This window comes from Aplysia californica, unplaced genomic scaffold (genome assembly GCF_000002075.1).
Source record: "Aplysia californica isolate F4 #8 unplaced genomic scaffold, AplCal3.0 scaffold00473, whole genome shotgun sequence".
Lineage (NCBI taxonomy): Eukaryota > Metazoa > Mollusca > Gastropoda > Aplysiida > Aplysiidae > Aplysia > Aplysia californica.
The window spans coordinates 616,901-635,682 of NW_004797743.1; the positions used below are offsets into that span (position 1 = coordinate 616,901).

At 39.9% G+C, this 18,782-nt stretch overlaps 1 protein-coding gene across 1 annotated transcript; it reads right to left on the reverse strand.

Moving 5' to 3' along the window:
* Positions 1-869: 869 nt before the first annotated feature.
* LOC101848307 (beta-1,4-N-acetylgalactosaminyltransferase bre-4) lies at positions 870-17,813 on the reverse strand (the record flags this gene model as incomplete). The annotated part of the gene is given in 3 exon segments (XM_013086498.2): positions 870-12,296; positions 13,771-13,909; positions 17,709-17,813. Coding segments are annotated over 3 exon segments (250 nt in total), but the record flags the coding sequence as incomplete, so codon positions are not given.
* Positions 17,814-18,782: the final 969 nt, after the last annotated feature.

The window sequence follows — 18,782 nt, forward strand, 5'->3', positions numbered from 1 at the left end:
TAAGGTCGTATTATGAACGCGGGACACACCTAATATTTTCAGTAGTTAGGAAGTTTGATAGGAAATTTTGAATTTTTGCCCGGGTGGCGGCCGAAGCCTACTCTTATCGATTTTAGACCACCAAGGGATCTTTAACGTGCGCAACTTGCACACTGGCCCTCCGAGATTTTTCGCCCTTCTCCGAGAAGGCTAGGTGTAGATCTTTCCTACCAGAAGATCAGAGGTGTGGCTGAAAGACAGCAGTAAGAAGACGTCAAGGAGTAGCAGTAGAAAGGCTGTAGAAAGAATCAGGAGCCCAGAGGAGGGGGGCAAAGAAGATGAGGGAGTGGGGGCAGAAAGAGGAGATAAAAGCAGACGACAGAACATTGCTAGAGAGCAGGAAAGGAGGTGAAATGAGACAAATTTAGATAAGAAAATGTTTCGTTCACTACCCGGATTCGAACGCGGGACCTTTAAGGCCAACACCTTAACCTCTAGGCCACAAGAGCCCCCTTACAATTTAAAAGGAAAGTTCAATGAGACCACAAGAAGTGCTGAATTCTCAGACAATGGGATCTCTCATTCAAAGACGTGCGGTGTTGAACAAAAAACAAAACAAAAATCCACAACAGTATGTCAAACTTTCTAAAGCACTGTTGATCTGAAATCGAAGTCGGAAAAACTATAAAACTTTATCGTCGCTGCGGAAACTTATGATGGACCTCCCTTTCTGGTAAATGTACACAACACATGTTTCCGATTTGTGGCTCGCTGTGGGGCAGATGTCTAATTCGTGTTTAGAGAAGCACAGGCATGCTCTCTAACCACCTGCACAAAAATGCGAATAAGCCCTAAAATAACTATTTAAAACAATAAAATAACAACTAAGAGACTGTAAGTCATACATTTATTATAAATAAACTTCGAAAGTATTCGTCTTGCTGTTGTAGTTGAGGCTCAAGTCCTCCCCGCATTCTAGTCTTGTCATGATATGAATACAAATCTGTAACATTCCCCAGACAGGTTAAGTCAAGAAGACAACTGTAACTTGAAACATTTCCCATACAAACTCAATCATAAACACAACTCCACCATTTCCCCATACAAACTCAATCAGGAATACAACTCCACCATTCCCCCTCACATACTCAATCATGAATACATGTACAACTGTAACATTCCCAAAACATGATTAGTCATGAAGGCAACCTGCAACCGTCACTTGGCATATTCATGGACAAAACAAATACAACAACAAAAAAAACCCAACAATAACCCCCCAAAAAATCCCAACCAAATACAAGTACATGCGCCAACACATAACTATACGAACCAACACATAAGTACATATTGTAAAAAAAAACAAAAAAACTCCACACACATAAACATAAAAATACACTTGCGTCTGCAATTAATTACACTCTTAACCTTTGCACATATTTTAAAAAAATGAATTTTGATTCCCAACATAGTAAATTATTTTGTTGAGTAGGCCTACATCGGTCTTTCTTCTGCTGGAATGCCGTATCGCACACACCCACACAGAGTATAACAGGCAAAGTCGTAGCAGCTTCTAAATGATCAACATCACGTCATATTCACAGAGCATGTGTAAACTAACGTAGGCAATCAAATCCTATGAAGACATTCCCCAACACAACACATAAAAACACGGCACCAACACACCGACTTATGAGCTAGCGAACGCCTACTACGACAACACAACAGCAAAGACAATTCATGAGCAGTAAAAACACACCACGACGTTAAATACTTCTCTGTTTGTTAGATCAGAGTGACTTTATAGAGAAAGTTCCCTGGTTAACATATCACAGCGACTGTAGAATCCTCTTATGGCATCACATTTCAGAGACTTTAGAAAAACTTTTCAGGCCACAGCATATGATATAGCAGCTTTCATAAATTATAAATGTGTAATCCCTTGAGTCTTTAAATGTCGAACAACGAGTCGCTGTTTTTCCTAAATTGAGTCCTTCTAATTATCTATAATATTTATACAGTCCATTGTCGTTGTCTTTGTATAGATTTAACTTCAACACTGAGATTATCTAAGAGGAGGTATCTTTGAATTCCATGCCCATCTCCAATAGGAAGACTGAGCTTAAAACTCCCCGAATCAACCATAGTTCAAAATGACCCATTGAGGAACTGAACCAAGGCCGACTGCTCTGTAGTCCAGCTTGATATTAACTGGGCTAATTGAGCACCCAAGTACTGTTCAAATATTCAAAGAAAAAATGGTTTAAATCTGAAGCAGAATGGTTGAAAAAATAAAGCAACCCCCCCCAGAGAAAACTGCTTTTAGAAAAGACACACAAATTTGGGCAATGCTTCCATACATGCAGCTCACCATTATATTTCGAATTTAGCAAGTCCAGAAACATGCATGAACATTAGTCAACTTTGGACTTAACAAATAATTTTCAATACAAAAGAAAACTCAGTTGAAAATGAAGCATTTCAGGTGTTAGACTAGGTCAGGCAAGAGTTTAAGCTCAGTCTGCTATTTTGGGCTCCGCAGTGTAGAAAGAGAAGAATCTACGGCATATCGTACAGACCCAGTGCACACTATAAAATCGAATTGAGTCAGGAACCTGCCAGATTTTCCACCATAGAGGGACAAAAGCTACCATTTCGGCACATTGCAACCAATTCGATTGACAACCATGGCAAACAAACGCTTTTGGTTTTGATGTTCACAGTTGAATTTAGTCAAATTTGGTCAAATTGTTCCAAAATAGTAGCTTTTAGGAGAAAAATCACACTGGCTCCAATTCAATCAAATGAATTCGATTGGTGGCATGCACTGTGCATTAGACATAATGTAAATATATGTCACACACGAAATAAGAATACAAGCAGTCAGTCTACCTATCTGTCAGTCTCTCTCTATCTCCCTTTCTCTCTCTTTTCCTTTCTATCTCGCTCCCTCTCTCTCCCTCTTTCTCTCTCTCTCTCTCTCTCTATATATATCCCTCCCTCCCTCCCCCCCATCCCCCTCTCTCTCACTCAAAAATAGCTACATGCATCCCAACATCCTTAGAGAAATCAGGCCATGGACCAAAAGAGACACAGCATCACGGTCCTCTGTCCCCATACACTTAAGGAGAACCACTTCCAACACATATACTTGAAGGACCACATGGCCCTGAACCAGAAGCAAGAGCACAGCAAATACATAACTGAACAGAAAACAATAGTCATAATGTCATATCCTTGCAGTTCCTTACATAAAAAAACTAGTTTTATTAGCCCTTCCCTTCATTTGTGGGTTTCCAATTTCTGGCACTCTATACTACAGGGCAACATATTTAAATATCTAGCTCCTACTCCAACAAAGTGCTTTGTCGGGTACAATTAGATATCTCGCTTTTTAGTCCCAGACAGTGGTCTACAGATCAAAGTTGGATATACCTTCCTACACCCAAACAGCAAATATATATTATATAAGACAAGGTTGGATCCGGCGTCCTATTCTAAGACTGCATCTGGGGTATGGTTGGATCTATTATTCAGTTTCCTATTCCTAGACAGTAAGCTACATAACAACATTGGATCAAGCTTCCTATTTCCAAACAGCCCTCTATAGTTTCGGCGAAACTTTTATTTAGCCCCATAGATGAGCTGAACGTTTTTCCTGATATCTGTGTAATAATATGTGGAACAGAATGGACAGAGGGCACCTTTTTTGGGTGGAACAATTCAGAGTATCAAGACATCAAATCTCCAGACAAAGATTTACAGCATCGTACATAATAATATCTTGTGCCTTACATGAACACATGATTAGATTGAGCTCTGAAACAGCGTACGTTTTTTAAAAAGGTTATGTCCTGACCTGTACTCTCTGCTGTTCCCGCTTGACATATCTCAGTCTACACATTAGGACACATTTATACTCACAGCAAAGTCATCATGACTTTAGAGGGGACCCCAAAAAAATTCCCAAAAGTAGGTTGTTTTTTTTCTCTCAGCAACATTCCATACACTGTTTTATCCACACACATAAATAAAATAAAAGAACAGATTATAAATAAAACGTTACCAACAACTAGTCGAACATAGTAATGCCTATTTCAAATATGAGTGACTAACAGGTAGCCTACTTCAATGCTGTGTAAGTATTGACTATTATAATGATCTGTGAATCTAAGTGAGACTTCAACAAGAGTAAGGGAGGTAAGGTGATGTAGACATACACAATGAGGAGGACAAGTTATATACACATGTGAGAAAAATAGTTAAGCCAGTGAACGTTTCATTCATAATTCTTCCAAAATCAGGCGAAGAATGCATCAACATCGAGTACATATAGGTAACGTGGCTGCTCTTCGTTTTTACACAATTTTCAAATTGGAATGTCTTTGAAACTCACAAACTAGCTGCGGTCAAGCCAGTTTCTCATGCCCCAACCCCAGGGACGAAAAATTACAAGAGGGACCTCCTTCACAATAAAAATCAAAGAAAGGGTGTAGACTGCAGAGGCCTGTGGAGAAGCTGGTATACAAAAAAAAATAACAACCTAACAAACCCAAAACAGACTAATTTCTCTGACAAACTCAGTTTTTAGCTGTTATCATGTATGCATATCATGGCACCTGTTCACAAACCCACACAAAATATGTTTAACACTCACTCAGATAAATTATTTGGTTGGAACTTATTCATGGGCACATCCTGCACAATTCATATAAAAAAATCAACAGAGCTATGCTAAATGTCAGGCACTCAGTTTAAAAAGTACAACTAGCAAAAGATTACAAAGTACATCCATAACAAACCTTCAGATTCAATGTTCCTAAATACAAAACACAACAAAACCAAGGAAACAAAAAAAAAATATATAAGTCACAACATCGATGTCAGAATACATTTGACAACTATCAATAAATGAATTGGTGAAAATTTACAAGTAAGCACCAGACCTGTGTTAGTTTACCCAGGACTTAAGACTCTCTAAGACTAAGAGTCTGCACTGATTAAAAACAGGAGCACTGACCACTCTACTGAGCCAGCTGATGAAGAGTAGTGAAGTCTAGAAACCCCACCTCCTGCCCGTCATATTATCAGAAGAGTACAAAGTAACACACTAGCACCAAACCCTTCCAGTAAAACGTTAACTTACAGTATATACTCGCTTATAATATGGGCAAATTCTTAATAAAGTGAGGTCCTGCCTTGTTGTGTAAATGCGAGAGTACACTTAACCTTTGTAACATCTACTGCCATTGTAAACGACCATGACAAATTTCTCCCTGTGAGAGGAATAAAGATTGTCATAGTCATTGTCGTCCAAAAGTATACCCCTGTGTGTACTGCGCGTAATATACAGCCAGGATCGGGCCTCACAGATTAAATCAATCTCTTGGGTAAGACACAAAAGTTGAAGCCAAACTTGATTTCATGCATTCTGGGCCCCCTCCAGTATGTGAGGAATTACCTCTTATTATTAAGTGCTTGACCTACAAAATGGGCCATTTTGGAGTCAAAAGTACAACTCCCCCACCCCTCAAATTGTATGTTAGATTGTCCTAGAGGCAAACATATACAGTAATATCTTTCAGTACGTGCAGGCATGGGTACCTCAGGGCAGCCATTGTTACTGCCCTGTCAAAGTCCCAGTGGGACGGGGTGATGGTTGGAGTGTGTTTCTCAGGACTGTCCGACGGGATACAGCCCCCTGACTACACTCACAACACTTTTGCATAAAAGGGAAAGAACACCTGTTTTGGAAACTAGATCGACTGTGAATGGGTACCTCCAGGATCTAGGATGACGATAGAATATATAAGCGTACCTTCATGATATAAAATTACAGAACACTTAAAAAATGTTCACCTTCTAGAATAACAGAACACTTGTATTTCATGATTTATAAAGACAGAACATTAATTCATACCGTCATGGCCTGAAATAACTGTACATAAGTACCTTTATTATCTAGATGGACAGAACAACAGAATGACAGAGCACGTCATCAGTGTCATCCCACTGTCCCATAATGAACTAAATCAGTCTCTGGGGGTTTTTCAAATAAAGCGGGTTACTCGCATATCGACATCTAGGGGCATCTTACAAAATAGTTTCACTTTGTTTTGTTATTTTCTATCTTATGTTTTTTGTGGGGTTTTTTCCTTCATTTCTTTTAAAACAATGAATGCCGAAGTCATAGTTCTGATTTGGGTCCTCTCTTTTATCTCTGATGTTCTCCAAAATTAAAAAAACAAAGACTTCCCAACTTGTAGCTGGCGATGTGTACCTCCATGACCTAGAATGACTGTACACACATGCAAGAATATAAATCATTCAAAGAAAAAAGGTTAGAATTGGGGGAAAAAAGAAAAAAAAAGAGAAAGACATTTATCCACGAGAAGTTTAAATTTAAAGTTGAATGAATTCCTTTCCAACCTTGAACTTTCGCAAAACAAGTCAACAAACGCCCTTTTATCCACCCACCCCCAACCCCACCCCAGAACTCCTGCCTCACAAATTCTCCTCCTCTTCTCCATCACAGACTTCAGAATACAAAGTGCTATTCTTATCACAACCTGGCACAGAGAAGGCTGACTAGGCACAGAAATGCACGTAAGTAAAAAGTATAGTAAAAATAGTATCCATTACCTAATAATGTCTGGCATGTTGCCATTTTCTCCCATTCAGTTCTTTTCATTTTCAAAACCTTTCCACACTGCACACCCCCAAACACCTCCATCCCTCAGTCTGCACCATTACGGTGCTGGAACTTCCAAGGAATCATTACAACTGGGGGGTAAATAAAAATTAATAGGCAATACACACTGATACCAATAAGGATCATGTGCTTTTAAGACGAAACATTAAAAATATCTTGCTAGTTTGTCACAACAAAATACGCACAGCACAGATAACATAAAAGAAAAGCAAAATGAATCAGCCACATTTCACATTCAGGTTCTAAATTATCGTTACTTGTTTACTCATTACTAAATTGTCCAATTTCCTCTTTTTGAACTCTGTACATTACTATCAGTAAGCCTGTCATCACCTATACTGTTTGAACTTGCACTCTATGATGTAGATTCTAAATTAAGACTGAATCAAAGTTGATGCGAAAGAATATCACTATAAGCTGCACCGAAATACAAATTAAAGAGTGCTTAACCCCTTCACAGGGTCAGTCAGTTCGTGCTGTACCTGGAACAATTTTGGATCCCTGTCCGATTTTCAAATACTACTAACTATATCTAAAAGGAAAAATTTTCTTTCTGCAGAATAAACATTCCCCAAAGCGAAGGTGCGATTAATTTTACGAAATACATCTAATAGAAGCAGTATGCGGAATACAACCTATGACGATCGATTGGCGTACGTCACAGCAGCATTTTGGCTCATTTGCCATGTAAGAAAATATGATGAACAGCGTACGTCATATAGGCAACAAAGGGGTTAAGCATCTCAAATAAAACTGATGCTTTGTATTGACTATTGATTAATCTTGCCAAGTAGTAAACAAAAACATAACCAGCTCTGCTGGTGTACTAATACAGTGATGTTATTATACGAGTCCACAGAAAAAACGGAAACAGTCACAACTGAAAATTGTGAGGGTATCAATTTAGAGGGCATGTCGACTCATAACTTTATTTCTGTTCAACTGTTGGTTGATTATTGTTGTTAGATTTTCCATTCAACAAACATTAACAAAAAAAACCAGCAATTAAACAAATATGAAGTTATGAGTCCACAAGCTTTTTAAATTGACACCCTCACAATTTCCAGTTTGTGACTATGCCTATTTTTCCCGTGGACAACTCATATATTATTTGCTGCACTTGCTGTTTTATCACAAAGAGTGGTGATGGTGGTCTACTCTATCATCCTCTTTGTTGGAAAAGTCACTATCCCAATCCGCTCCAGATGAAATGTTGGTCCTTTTGTACAATTACTATACTTACTAGCAGTAAATTACAACTGCGTTCAACAGTTCACCAAAAATATCCCATTTATGAGAGAACATTCTGGCTTCCTGGGAAGCACACAGTGCAATCAACTGATTAAGCACTCAAACACGAACAAGCTGACAAGACTTTCACGGTCTATAGCTGCGTACCCATTCCCACCTGAGTGATGCGAGAACAATTTGTGTTAAGTGCCTTTCCCAAGGACACAACGTCGGGCCCCAGACAGAATTTAAAACTACAATCTTACGGTTGCAAGTCCAAGAGCTTAACCACAACGCCACCTACATCACAAAGTAGCACATTTTGTTCTCAAGTGAAACATTTTCTAAACCATGCACAATGACACTTTCCTCAGAGCCCCAGACGTCTTGAGCTCTCATACACCACGCAGCAAAGTATAATATTCTTGGTGAACATACTGTGTTCCCAAACTGAATTTACAAAAGAAAAATGAGCTAATGCACACCGGGACAAGCTAAATAAAATCTCTTCTATGTAACATAAACAAATATATAAAGAAAACATATATTCACTGATAAGAGTGCACAAATATTCATACAATTTCTCATTTCAGTGCACAGAAAACAAATGCTCTTCCCCCACTCAACACCCTACACACATCGATCTACATCCTCATGAACACATAGTTGCACAGGCACACATGCGTTGTACACATCTTATTTGTAATAGCTTCAGTAACTTGAGAAGATATTACAACATTTTTTTTTCAATCAAACTGACTTATCAAGCACATCAGAGACCTGGTCGGAAGTGCCTTCTTTGAAGCAGAAATAATATCCTTGTGGTATTCAAAATGTAAGTCTTTTTATTTTGTTTTGGTAAAAGTTTTGCGGTCCTCGTAACTGCACAAGGTGTCTGTTTTACGCCCCATTGACCCAATTCAAAGTATTTTGGAGCCAACCGGGTAGAGATGGATAAAAGATCCCAGCAGAAAGAATAAGATACTCTATAAAAATTCTCCCCACTTGGGAACTTAACTCAGGTCTCCTGAGTGAAATGCCTAACCGCTGCACCAAAGACGCCAGTGTGGTATTCAAATCAAGCCCTCTGAAGAGTTAAGGTAAAGAGACAAGAACCTTGCAACCACAATATGAAAAATAATCATGGGTTATGTAAACTAATCCTGAGATAAAATTTATTTTAAAAACTCCTCAAAATTACTAACTAAAATAATTTTTTTTTCATAATGAACAAGACTTGGAGCCAGATGAACGTGATCTCAACCAAAATTATGACTGTTATATTCCTTTGGCTGGGAATCTCTAACTCTGAGCTACACAACAAAGGTTCTCATTTTACTTCAGCTTGCCTTCTGGATCTCCAAAGTACAAATACAAATGTATAATGCTGTACGTCTCCAGAAAATTAAAGCTTATACTAAACAAAGTGGAATCTCTCTTTGGTATAAAGCCTGACGTCAAATAACTTTTAAATTGCCATTGCTAAAGACTAGATAAATATTCAAAACCAGTCTCCTTAAAGTTGCACTAGTCATTATTGGAGAGTACAAAATGTTCTAAACCAAATGGTTATCAAAGCAAACGCTTGAATTTCATCACGCCTGTCATGATTAGATCACAGAGTCAAAGGTCAAAAGTGGACACAGAGTAAAAAATCACACAGAGTATCTTTTGAGTACTCTCTGTTGAATCAAATTCTTTTCATTGGTCTCAGATCTTAATGCTCAATAATTATGATAAGCACATATGACAATAATGTACCCGAACTATGTTTAGGAAAAAGCATGTTTCACCCTCTACCGAGCCACTGAATTATAAATTGTCCGGAAGGGTGACATCATGCAATATCATCCAGCTAAAAGGCCATTCCAAGTTAAGGAACTCTGTGAACATTATGATCTCGAAAGACTGTTCAAGTGTAAAAGAACATAAATAGACCAATGGTAAAATGTTAGAATGTGAAAAATCAGCACGGACAATTGAAATTAGATTCAATTCCTTTCAGACCCTATAGGCCTACTTTTGCCCCAAAAATGAACAAACACCTTACAATCGAAAAAAGATCTACCAGTGGATCACCTGATATGTGAGTCTACAGGCGGAGACCACGCTCTCAATGTGACAGGGATGAGGGAGGACAAAGCTATCACAACACAAGACTGTTCAAAACACAAACACCGCGCTCTTTATAATACAAACTGCTGAAGCTGCAAGAGCCCAGAACACTAGAGAAATTATAAAACAGGTAAGTTCAAAGCCATACAATTAACATTTTGTGTGTGTTGTATTTGAGGCTTTAAATACAACTGTCTTATGACTCAGCTTATAACGAAATTCTACTTATACTAGAATAATACTTAAAAACACAAAAGTCCTGATGCCAGGACAACTGTAATTCTATCTTGGAACCGCACACAGCATCAATAATCAAGGAATCTTTTCAAGTGCAGAAACAGGAATGTAAGTCAAAGGTGAAAGGTGATAGGTCAGTAAGGGAAAATTGCTCTGCCCCAGAAGAAGCTTGCACTTTTTTGGTTCTTCAGAGTTACTTCCAAAATCAATCTCCAACGAAGATAGCACTCAATCTTTCCTTTATATTCGCACAAATAAAACATTTGCCATTATACAATGCGATTTCATATTTCAAATTCAGTGATCATAAGCAGAAAGCACATTTTGCGACAAGTTGTCATCAAACCAATCCAAGTTTCATGGCAAAGTAGCAATTATGAAAGGCCTTCATTCACAAGAAAACATTAACAAGTTATTTGAAGAATATTTCAGTTTGCAGCATGCTACTTCATAACAATAAACTATAAGTGCAACCCAGTGCTGGTTCAGTCACAAGAAATATGGAACAGTGGCAGGAATGTACAATACAATGGTATGTGTTAATATGCAGAGCAAAGTCTGCATGGCGCTAGTAGAATTCTAGGGCATATCCTACCAACACACATCTCTGTTCATTTTGCCAGAGGAAAAATGAAATGTGAGACTCAGGCAAATTATAAGCCGTAGATTTAATTTCTATCTCAAATGTTGTCAGGGATACACCACAAACTGGTGTCTCAAACTTTGTCTGAGACAAATCCATCACTCTTTCCAACACACTCCAAGACCATTTTCACTTCTCGGGTACAGAAAAAGAAAACTCAGTTTGACACTACAATAATGAACTGTAGAAGGCCCTATCTGCATAGAATGAGCTATGATCCTACCGTAATCCACTGAATCTTGACAGAGTGTAGTTACGATGATTCTATAATTACATACATAGCATCTGCACTGAAAATATTGGACTTGCAACAAGTAAAAGGGTCATTAGATCAAGCTGTCATTCATCGCTGTATCCAAACTAGGAATGAGAGCCATGTAATGTATATAGAGCTAAACAAAAGTGGCAGAAAACCACCTTTGCAAAGAATGTGGAGACAGTAATCCAAACTGTAATTTGAACTTCAATATACTTGGCAAGTTTTTAATCTACTTTTTACATGTCGCATTCACAAAACACTGGAACAATAATTCACAGACGACAAGACCGGATGGACCTCAGGTACTACCACCTATGTCCAAAAGAAGCGTGGGACTGTTTTCGCTTAACGGTCAGGCCCACCAACCTATATTGACATAAACACCAGCATGTTGTATATTATGCCTGTATATATCGATGATAGGTACGAATCTGTGACAAAAGTTCTGATGTTCGGATGTGATGACTTCAACGCCAGCCCTGGCCACACATGACACCTCCCCAGGCCAACAGACAATACTAGAGCAGTCCTTGATATGTCAATACCCTGTGTAGATAAGAACATCTGAGAAGGTCGAGCGCAAGCTCGGTGCTATCTTGTACAAAATCCATTTTTTTCCAGTAGGCCCTGTTGACGAAAATCACTTTGAAAGCACTAAATTCCAGACACAAAAAAAGAACAGGATCCAGCGTATGAAAGCGAGCTACTATGGAGCACAAGCATTTCCTGTAATGATGTAGGGCTCAAAGGGAAAGATTCTTCAACAGCCTTGACAGTTGTTGCAAAAAATTCCAAAAGTCAAAAGCTGAAGTTTGTGCAAAACAGCACTCAGCTCACGAGCGGTTCATGGAACAATATACACATCCCATGTATTGATTTGTGACATACACATATACAGATGTGCGCTCTCGCGCATGCAAACACACACACACAACGCACGTACGCACGCACGCATGCACACACATACACACACAAAACACACACACACACACAGATATCATTTGTTTGGTCCAGGATGAGAGAAAGACCCTTTGTCTCTCTCTCGGTGATATGGAGAAAATGGAATCCCAGATGAGCGTTGTCTCGGCTATGATGACATTCTGACACTCACACTGCTACGACTGTGGAGGGAAAGACAGGGAGAGAGATACTCATTATAACATTCTATGCAAGATGTTCAATTCACAGGTTGTGTTAAGGACTCGATAAGTTTTTTTCATAACTGCAGCGATAAAGCAAGACTGACTGACAGAAACAACAAAGGGAAAGAAAAGAAGTAGGATGCACCAATGACCTCTTCCACACCTTAATCAAAGATTTGTAATTGACTGCACCTATCATCTGCTGCGAACCAGAAATGGAAATTTAGTGGCAGCGGGGGGTTCCCCGCCGAGCGTCTTATCATGTAGAGGTCACGGGGGTCAGCTCCCTGTCGCCACTCTGTTTAGCTTTAGTAGAGGTTTTTCAGCGCTCGCAACTGCATAAGGTCATATGAGCGCCAGAAGATAAGAGGAGTGACAAGAGAGTAACAAACACAAAAAAGAAGAAGGGGAGATAAGGACGATAGATGTTTGATAGGAAAGAATAAGCAAACCACACCAGAGCACCCACCAACCACCCACCCGATCTGTCTGTTACAATGTCCGTTCTTTTTTGAGTCTCAAGAGCTAAAAAGCGTGGTTTGGGTGCTTTACATGATAATTACCATAAATGCAAGGATACACCTAAAACTGTACTTTGAAAAGTACCAAAAATGAAGTTAGCCCAGACAGGGAGCTGACCCCTGTGACCCCCACATGATAAGGCGCTCGGCGGGGAACCCCCCGCTACAACTAAAATTTCACTACCGGTAAGCCGTGATCAATAAAGACAAAAATTGTGGCCTTACTGTTAACCTCAAACATGAGAAAGGTACCCTCACAAATTGAGCTGGAAACCAGTCTTCATGGCCTACACAACCCATTTATTCACACAACAAAGCTGTCTGTACATGCACACCTCCCTCTGCTTGCCATCTCGCCCTTTCAGGACAGATAATCTTATCCTAGCACATGAAACATTTTGAAAAGCTGCTACCAACGATCAAGAAAAGAAAACTTCAATGGTATGGTTATGTGACAAGAACCAGTGGCCTATCAAAGACCTTCCTCCCTGGGGCAGTTCAAGAAGGAAGCAGTCAACTTGTTATGTCAAAGCCATTGGCCAGCACGAGAAACGAAAAAAACTCAACTTTTCCTTCACGACATTGATTAAACTACTAGTACAAGGTTTGGATCCAAAGTTCTCTTTCAAAAATAATTATCTGACTTTTGCAATTAAATGCAAAAAGAATGCTCCATGTTCGTTCAAAGATAGATAGGCTGGTCCATAGGCTGTGTAGCTTTCCCATGGCTCTTTGCCTATCTGGTGTACTTTTCTTATGTTCATGTCCACCTTTTCTTTAGCACACCTATTTATAAAAAAACAAAAGTGCTGAAACTAGCAACCTTTAATAAGTTCTATTGGAGCTGGACATTAAACGTGAGGTCTCATCTCTTTAAAAAAAATTATGAATCACAGAAAATGGGCGTCAAGCCCACATCATGGATATCTTACCTTTCGTACTTCCGCCTCATTTATTAGAACCTGTAATCGTGTATGGGTGGGCATTTCATCTACCTGCTGTAGATGGTACTTGAGTGTGGTCAGTCCATCCTTGGACATTCGCTGCTTCACATTGCGCAACAAAGTAAACCTAAAGACAGATGAATGTACTTTCTGTTCGTCACGTCTTTTTCAAACTAGATCCTAAAACTAAAACGAAAAAGGATAAACAAGTGCATTAAATGCCACGCACACTTTTCTACAACTAGAGATAATACAGAAAACAACCTTACTTTAAGCCCTTTAAAACCCACAGACCCCCAACCATGGCAGGGCTACTGACTGAAGTTGTCTTTAGGCTATTCCCAAAGGGGGGATATTTACACGTTCTTAAGCACAGTGTCTGTTTTATGTTTGTTTTATCCACCGCTTATACCCTTTTGGGTGGCACGGAAAGAAAGAGAAGTCTCTCTGTCGCCAGCCGGAGAGCTTGGGTCTGGGGGATGCTGTGGGTGGTTAATGTTTCCCTGACTACATCTATCCAGGTCTTTCTCGGTCGCCCTCTAGCCTTGTTGCCATCAAATTTTTGGATATAGGCACGTTGTGCTGGATGGTGTGTTGGTAATCGTAGGAGATGTCCTAACCATTTGATTCTTTGGTGTTGGATGTGATGCATGACATCTTTTGTGCCCACCATTTCTCGGATTACTGAGTTTCTAATTTTGTCTCGCCTGGTCTTGTTTATTGCTTTTCTAAGGCATCGCATTTCACATGTTGTAATTCTTTGCTCTAATGTCTTGTTCGTGGTCCATGTTTGGCATTGATAAGTGAGTGTTGGGATGAATATGGTGTTGATCATTTTGAAATTTGCTGTCATGGGGATGTTGTTAGGATGTTTCAGTAGTGGAGTAAGCTGGTAACTAACATTATTGGCCTTTTGTACTCGTGTTTCAATTTCTCTGTTTAGTCCCCCATCCTCTGTGAATATACTTCCGAGGTACTTAAATTCTTGGACCTGTCTGAGACTGTTGTTGTTGACGTATATCCTGAGTGGTTCTGGCTTTCTGCTTACTTTCATTGTCTCTGTTTTGTTGATTTTGATCTTCATGTTGTAGTTGTTACATTCTTCGTTTAATCTGGTGGTGTGGTGTTGGAGACTTTGTTCATCTTTGTGTGCCAGCCTTTGGTCATCAGCGAAGAGTAATTCTTTTAGGGCATCTGGTCCTGTGTTGGCCTCTTTTGAAATTCTATCCATATATATGATAAATAGTAGTGGTGACAGGACACAACCTTGCCTTACTCCTGATGTTATCTCGAGCCATTCTGTGAGTCCCTCTGACATTCTTACTACACTTATGCTGTTCTCGTAAAAATGACACGGATGTAATCAGGCAGTTGGCCTCTTACAGTGTAGTTTTTGAGTTCTTTCCACAGCTTGTTTCTGCTTACTCTGTCGAACGCTTTCTCCTGGTTGATAAATACTATATTTAGTTCCCTGTTGTGTTCTATTACCCTTTCGTACATTTGTCGTAGGACAAATATTGCGTCGGTGCATCCTCTTCCATTTCTAAATCCCATTTGGGCCTCACACAGAAATGGTTCCACTTTGTGTCTTATTCGCCATTCCAACATCTTGGCGAACATCTTGCCCACATGGCTTAGCAGTGAAATGCCTCTATACATTCCACAGTCTCTCTTACTGCCTTTCTTCCTCCAGATTGGTACTATGATCCCTTTTTGCCAGTTGCCGGGAACTTTTCTTTCTGTCCGTGTTTTCAGGAAGGTTTTTGTGAGCCACGTTATTCCAGTTTCACCACATGCTAGGATGGTCTCCGAGGAGAGCTCATCTATTCCTGCGCTTCTGTTTTTTGGGCTGGTTTTAACTGTTTGTCTGACCTCTGATGGTAGGATGGTAGGTTCTTCTTCCTCTGGGAGACTTGGTTGGAATTCTTTATTTGTTTGCTTTTGAGTGGTGTTCAAGAGTTCTGAGAAATATTCCCTCCATCAAGATTTAATTTTGGAGCTGTCCATAATGGGGTTTCCCGTTTTGTCATTAATTATAGCTATTGGGTCGTACGGTTCTTCTCTGAGCCTCATTGATTTTACACTTCTGTAGAAGTCACGCGGTGATTTATGGCACAGTTGCTTAAGTGTTCTCCATATTTTGTCCAAGATTCATTTTTTGATACTCTACAAACTTTTTTGCAGTTCCTTCATGCTAGCCTGAATTGCATGTAGTCGTTTTCGTCCTTGGATTTTGCCCATTCTGAAAAAGTTTCTTCTTTTCTTTGATGGCCTCTTTAACGCTGTCATTCCACCATGGTGTTCCTTTCATGTATCCTCTCCCAATTCTCTTCTTTCCACATACTTTGTCAGTGTTTCTGTTGGCAGGTTTTTAAAGAGAATCCATGTTTCTTCAACATTCATCAAATTGTTGTCTTGTTTTTCTAGTCTCTTTGTGATCTCATCTCAACTTTCTGCACATTGCCCCCTTCATTGAGTTTTCGTAAATTAATTTTCTCTGAATGTTTCTTCTTTTGTTTTCATATGGGTCTTTTTTTCTCTTTACTCATTATCATCATTGGTCGGTGATCTGTATCAAAGGTGATAGATCTTGTATCAGTTGTTTTTGTTCTATGGGTGATTCGTCTCAATATGAAGTCTATTGGTGAGGAAATTTTTAGGTTGTTCCATTTGTACCACGACTGAGTTTGACATGGCCTGTGCTGGTAAAAAGTATTTGTGATGCATAATTCATACTCTGCACAGAGAGCTAATAGTTGTTCCCCCATTATAGTTCCAATCTGAACTGGTGTCACCGTGTGGTCCAAGGCAGTTTTCCAATGGTGTTCTTCTTGGGCCTACGAGTCCATTAAAGTCTCCCATTATGATTACTAAGGTGTCTGCCAACTTCTGAAAAAATTCTTCTTTATCTTCCATTGAGTATGTGTCATTACAAGGGGCGTAAACTTGGATGATAGATTCCCTTTTTTGCGCTTTCTGTATTCTGATTTTCAAGATCCTTTCTGATATCAATTCTTTCTCTATAACTCTTTCTGCCATGTCAGGTTGTATTAAGCACAGTAGAATTGTAAATGGGATTTAATGCAATGCCCATATTGTGCCGGAACAACATGGGAGGAACTGCTGCTTTTTCTTTCCCAATCCTATCGTCATTTTCCTCTACTTCTTTTGTATGTTTGTCACTCTCTTGTGAACTGCTGTTTCCGGGGTGTCTTGATAGTCGAAGCAGACTTTGTGCTGCTGAGGCCAGAGAGGAAAGCAGAGTAAGCCTGATTCCCCGTTTGGACTTCTCTGTTGACATTCACCTCTTGGCGCTCACATGACCTTACGCAGTTGCGATAGTTGTAAAACCTTACGCAGTTGCGATCATTGTAAAACCTTACAAAAAACAACAACAAAGCCCTTTAGAACTCACAGAGACAGCTTGTCCTCTACTCAACAGCTTCAGTGGAACAGATGATGCATATATGGGGGAAGGGGGGGAGACAGTAGATGCTTTTAGGGATGACACAATTGTATTGTGCTGAAATACAACAAAAGAAATACCAGGACACTGTTGCAAAACAGTTCACAGCTAGAATGGGGATGATTAGAGCAGCCTTTTCTTTATTTACTGGGAAGAACCACAAACCAATCATCCACAATAATGTAGTTACCTATGTATTCTTACCCCAAGTCAAGTAAATATTTATTATCATAAAAATTCTTTTTTTTAGTAAGTGTTTTATGGCATTTGCAGCACAATTAAGTTGTATAAGTGCAATAGATTAGAGATATTACAAGAGAGTAAAAAAACACAAAAAGGCCGACAGATAAGGACAACAGACGTTTGATAGTAAAGAAGGAGCAAACCACATCAGACTATTTGTCTAACAATCCATGCAAGAAGACCCTCGCACAAAGCTAATAATCTTCCCCGCTCTTACCTCTCTGGGTTCTGTTCATTATGTTTTTCTCCCACATGTTTTATCATCTTGTAGCGTGCAATCTCCATGGGGTATCGGCTAATGGTCAGACCTTTGGAAGTAATTCTGTGGAAGGGTACAGCAGTTGTAAGAAGACCTGCCTTGCAATTAATTTACAGATTTGTCGTAAGAAAACTGCAGTGAGAATCTAATTCTTCTTCTGATCCTACCCCATGCCCCCACCTCTAATACATCTGCATAGGTCCACCAAATAATGGTGTGCAGCGGGTGCCAGTGTGTTGTGTGAGTGTGTGTGTGTGTATTGTCTCTGTGTTAGAGTGTATGCATGTGTGAGCGTGTGTGCCTGCGTGTGCGTGTGTGTGTGTGTGTGCGAGTGACCATGCGTGCGTGTGTGTGTGTCACCATGCGTGCGTGTGTGTGTGCATTCATGCATGTATGCTTGTGTGTGGAATGTCTGATTGTGTGTAGTGTCTGTGTGTGCGAAGAGTATGTCAGTGAGGTGTCTGTCTGTGTGTGTATGAAGCATCTGTGTGTGGAGTGTCTATCACTGAGTGTGGGAGTGTCTGTCTGTGTGTGTCTGTCTGTGTGTGTGTCTGTCTGTGTGTGAGTGTGAAACATCTGTGAGTGGAGTGTCTATCACTGAGTGTGGGAGTGTCTGTCTGTGTGTGTCTGTCTGTGTGTCTGTCTGTCTGTGTGTGTATGTGTCTGTGTGTGTTTGTGTCTGTGTAGTGGGGAAGGGAGGTGTGCGTGCGTGCGTGTGTGCGTGTGTGTGTGTGTGTGTGTGTGTGTGTGTGTGTTTGTCTGTGTGTGTTTGTCTGTGTGTGTGGAGTGTCTGTCTGTGTAAGGGGGAAGGGGGGTGTCTGTGGGTGGGTGTGTGGGTGTGGGTGTGTGCGTGTGTGTGTGTGTGTGTGAAACATCTGTCTGTGAGTGTGTACGTGAGAAGCATCAGTCTGTGTGTGTGTATAGTGTCTGTCTGTATATCACTGAGTGTGGGAGTGTCTGTATATCACTGAGTGTGGGAGTGTCTGTCTGTATATCACTGAGTGTGGGAGTGTCTGTCTGTATATCACTGAG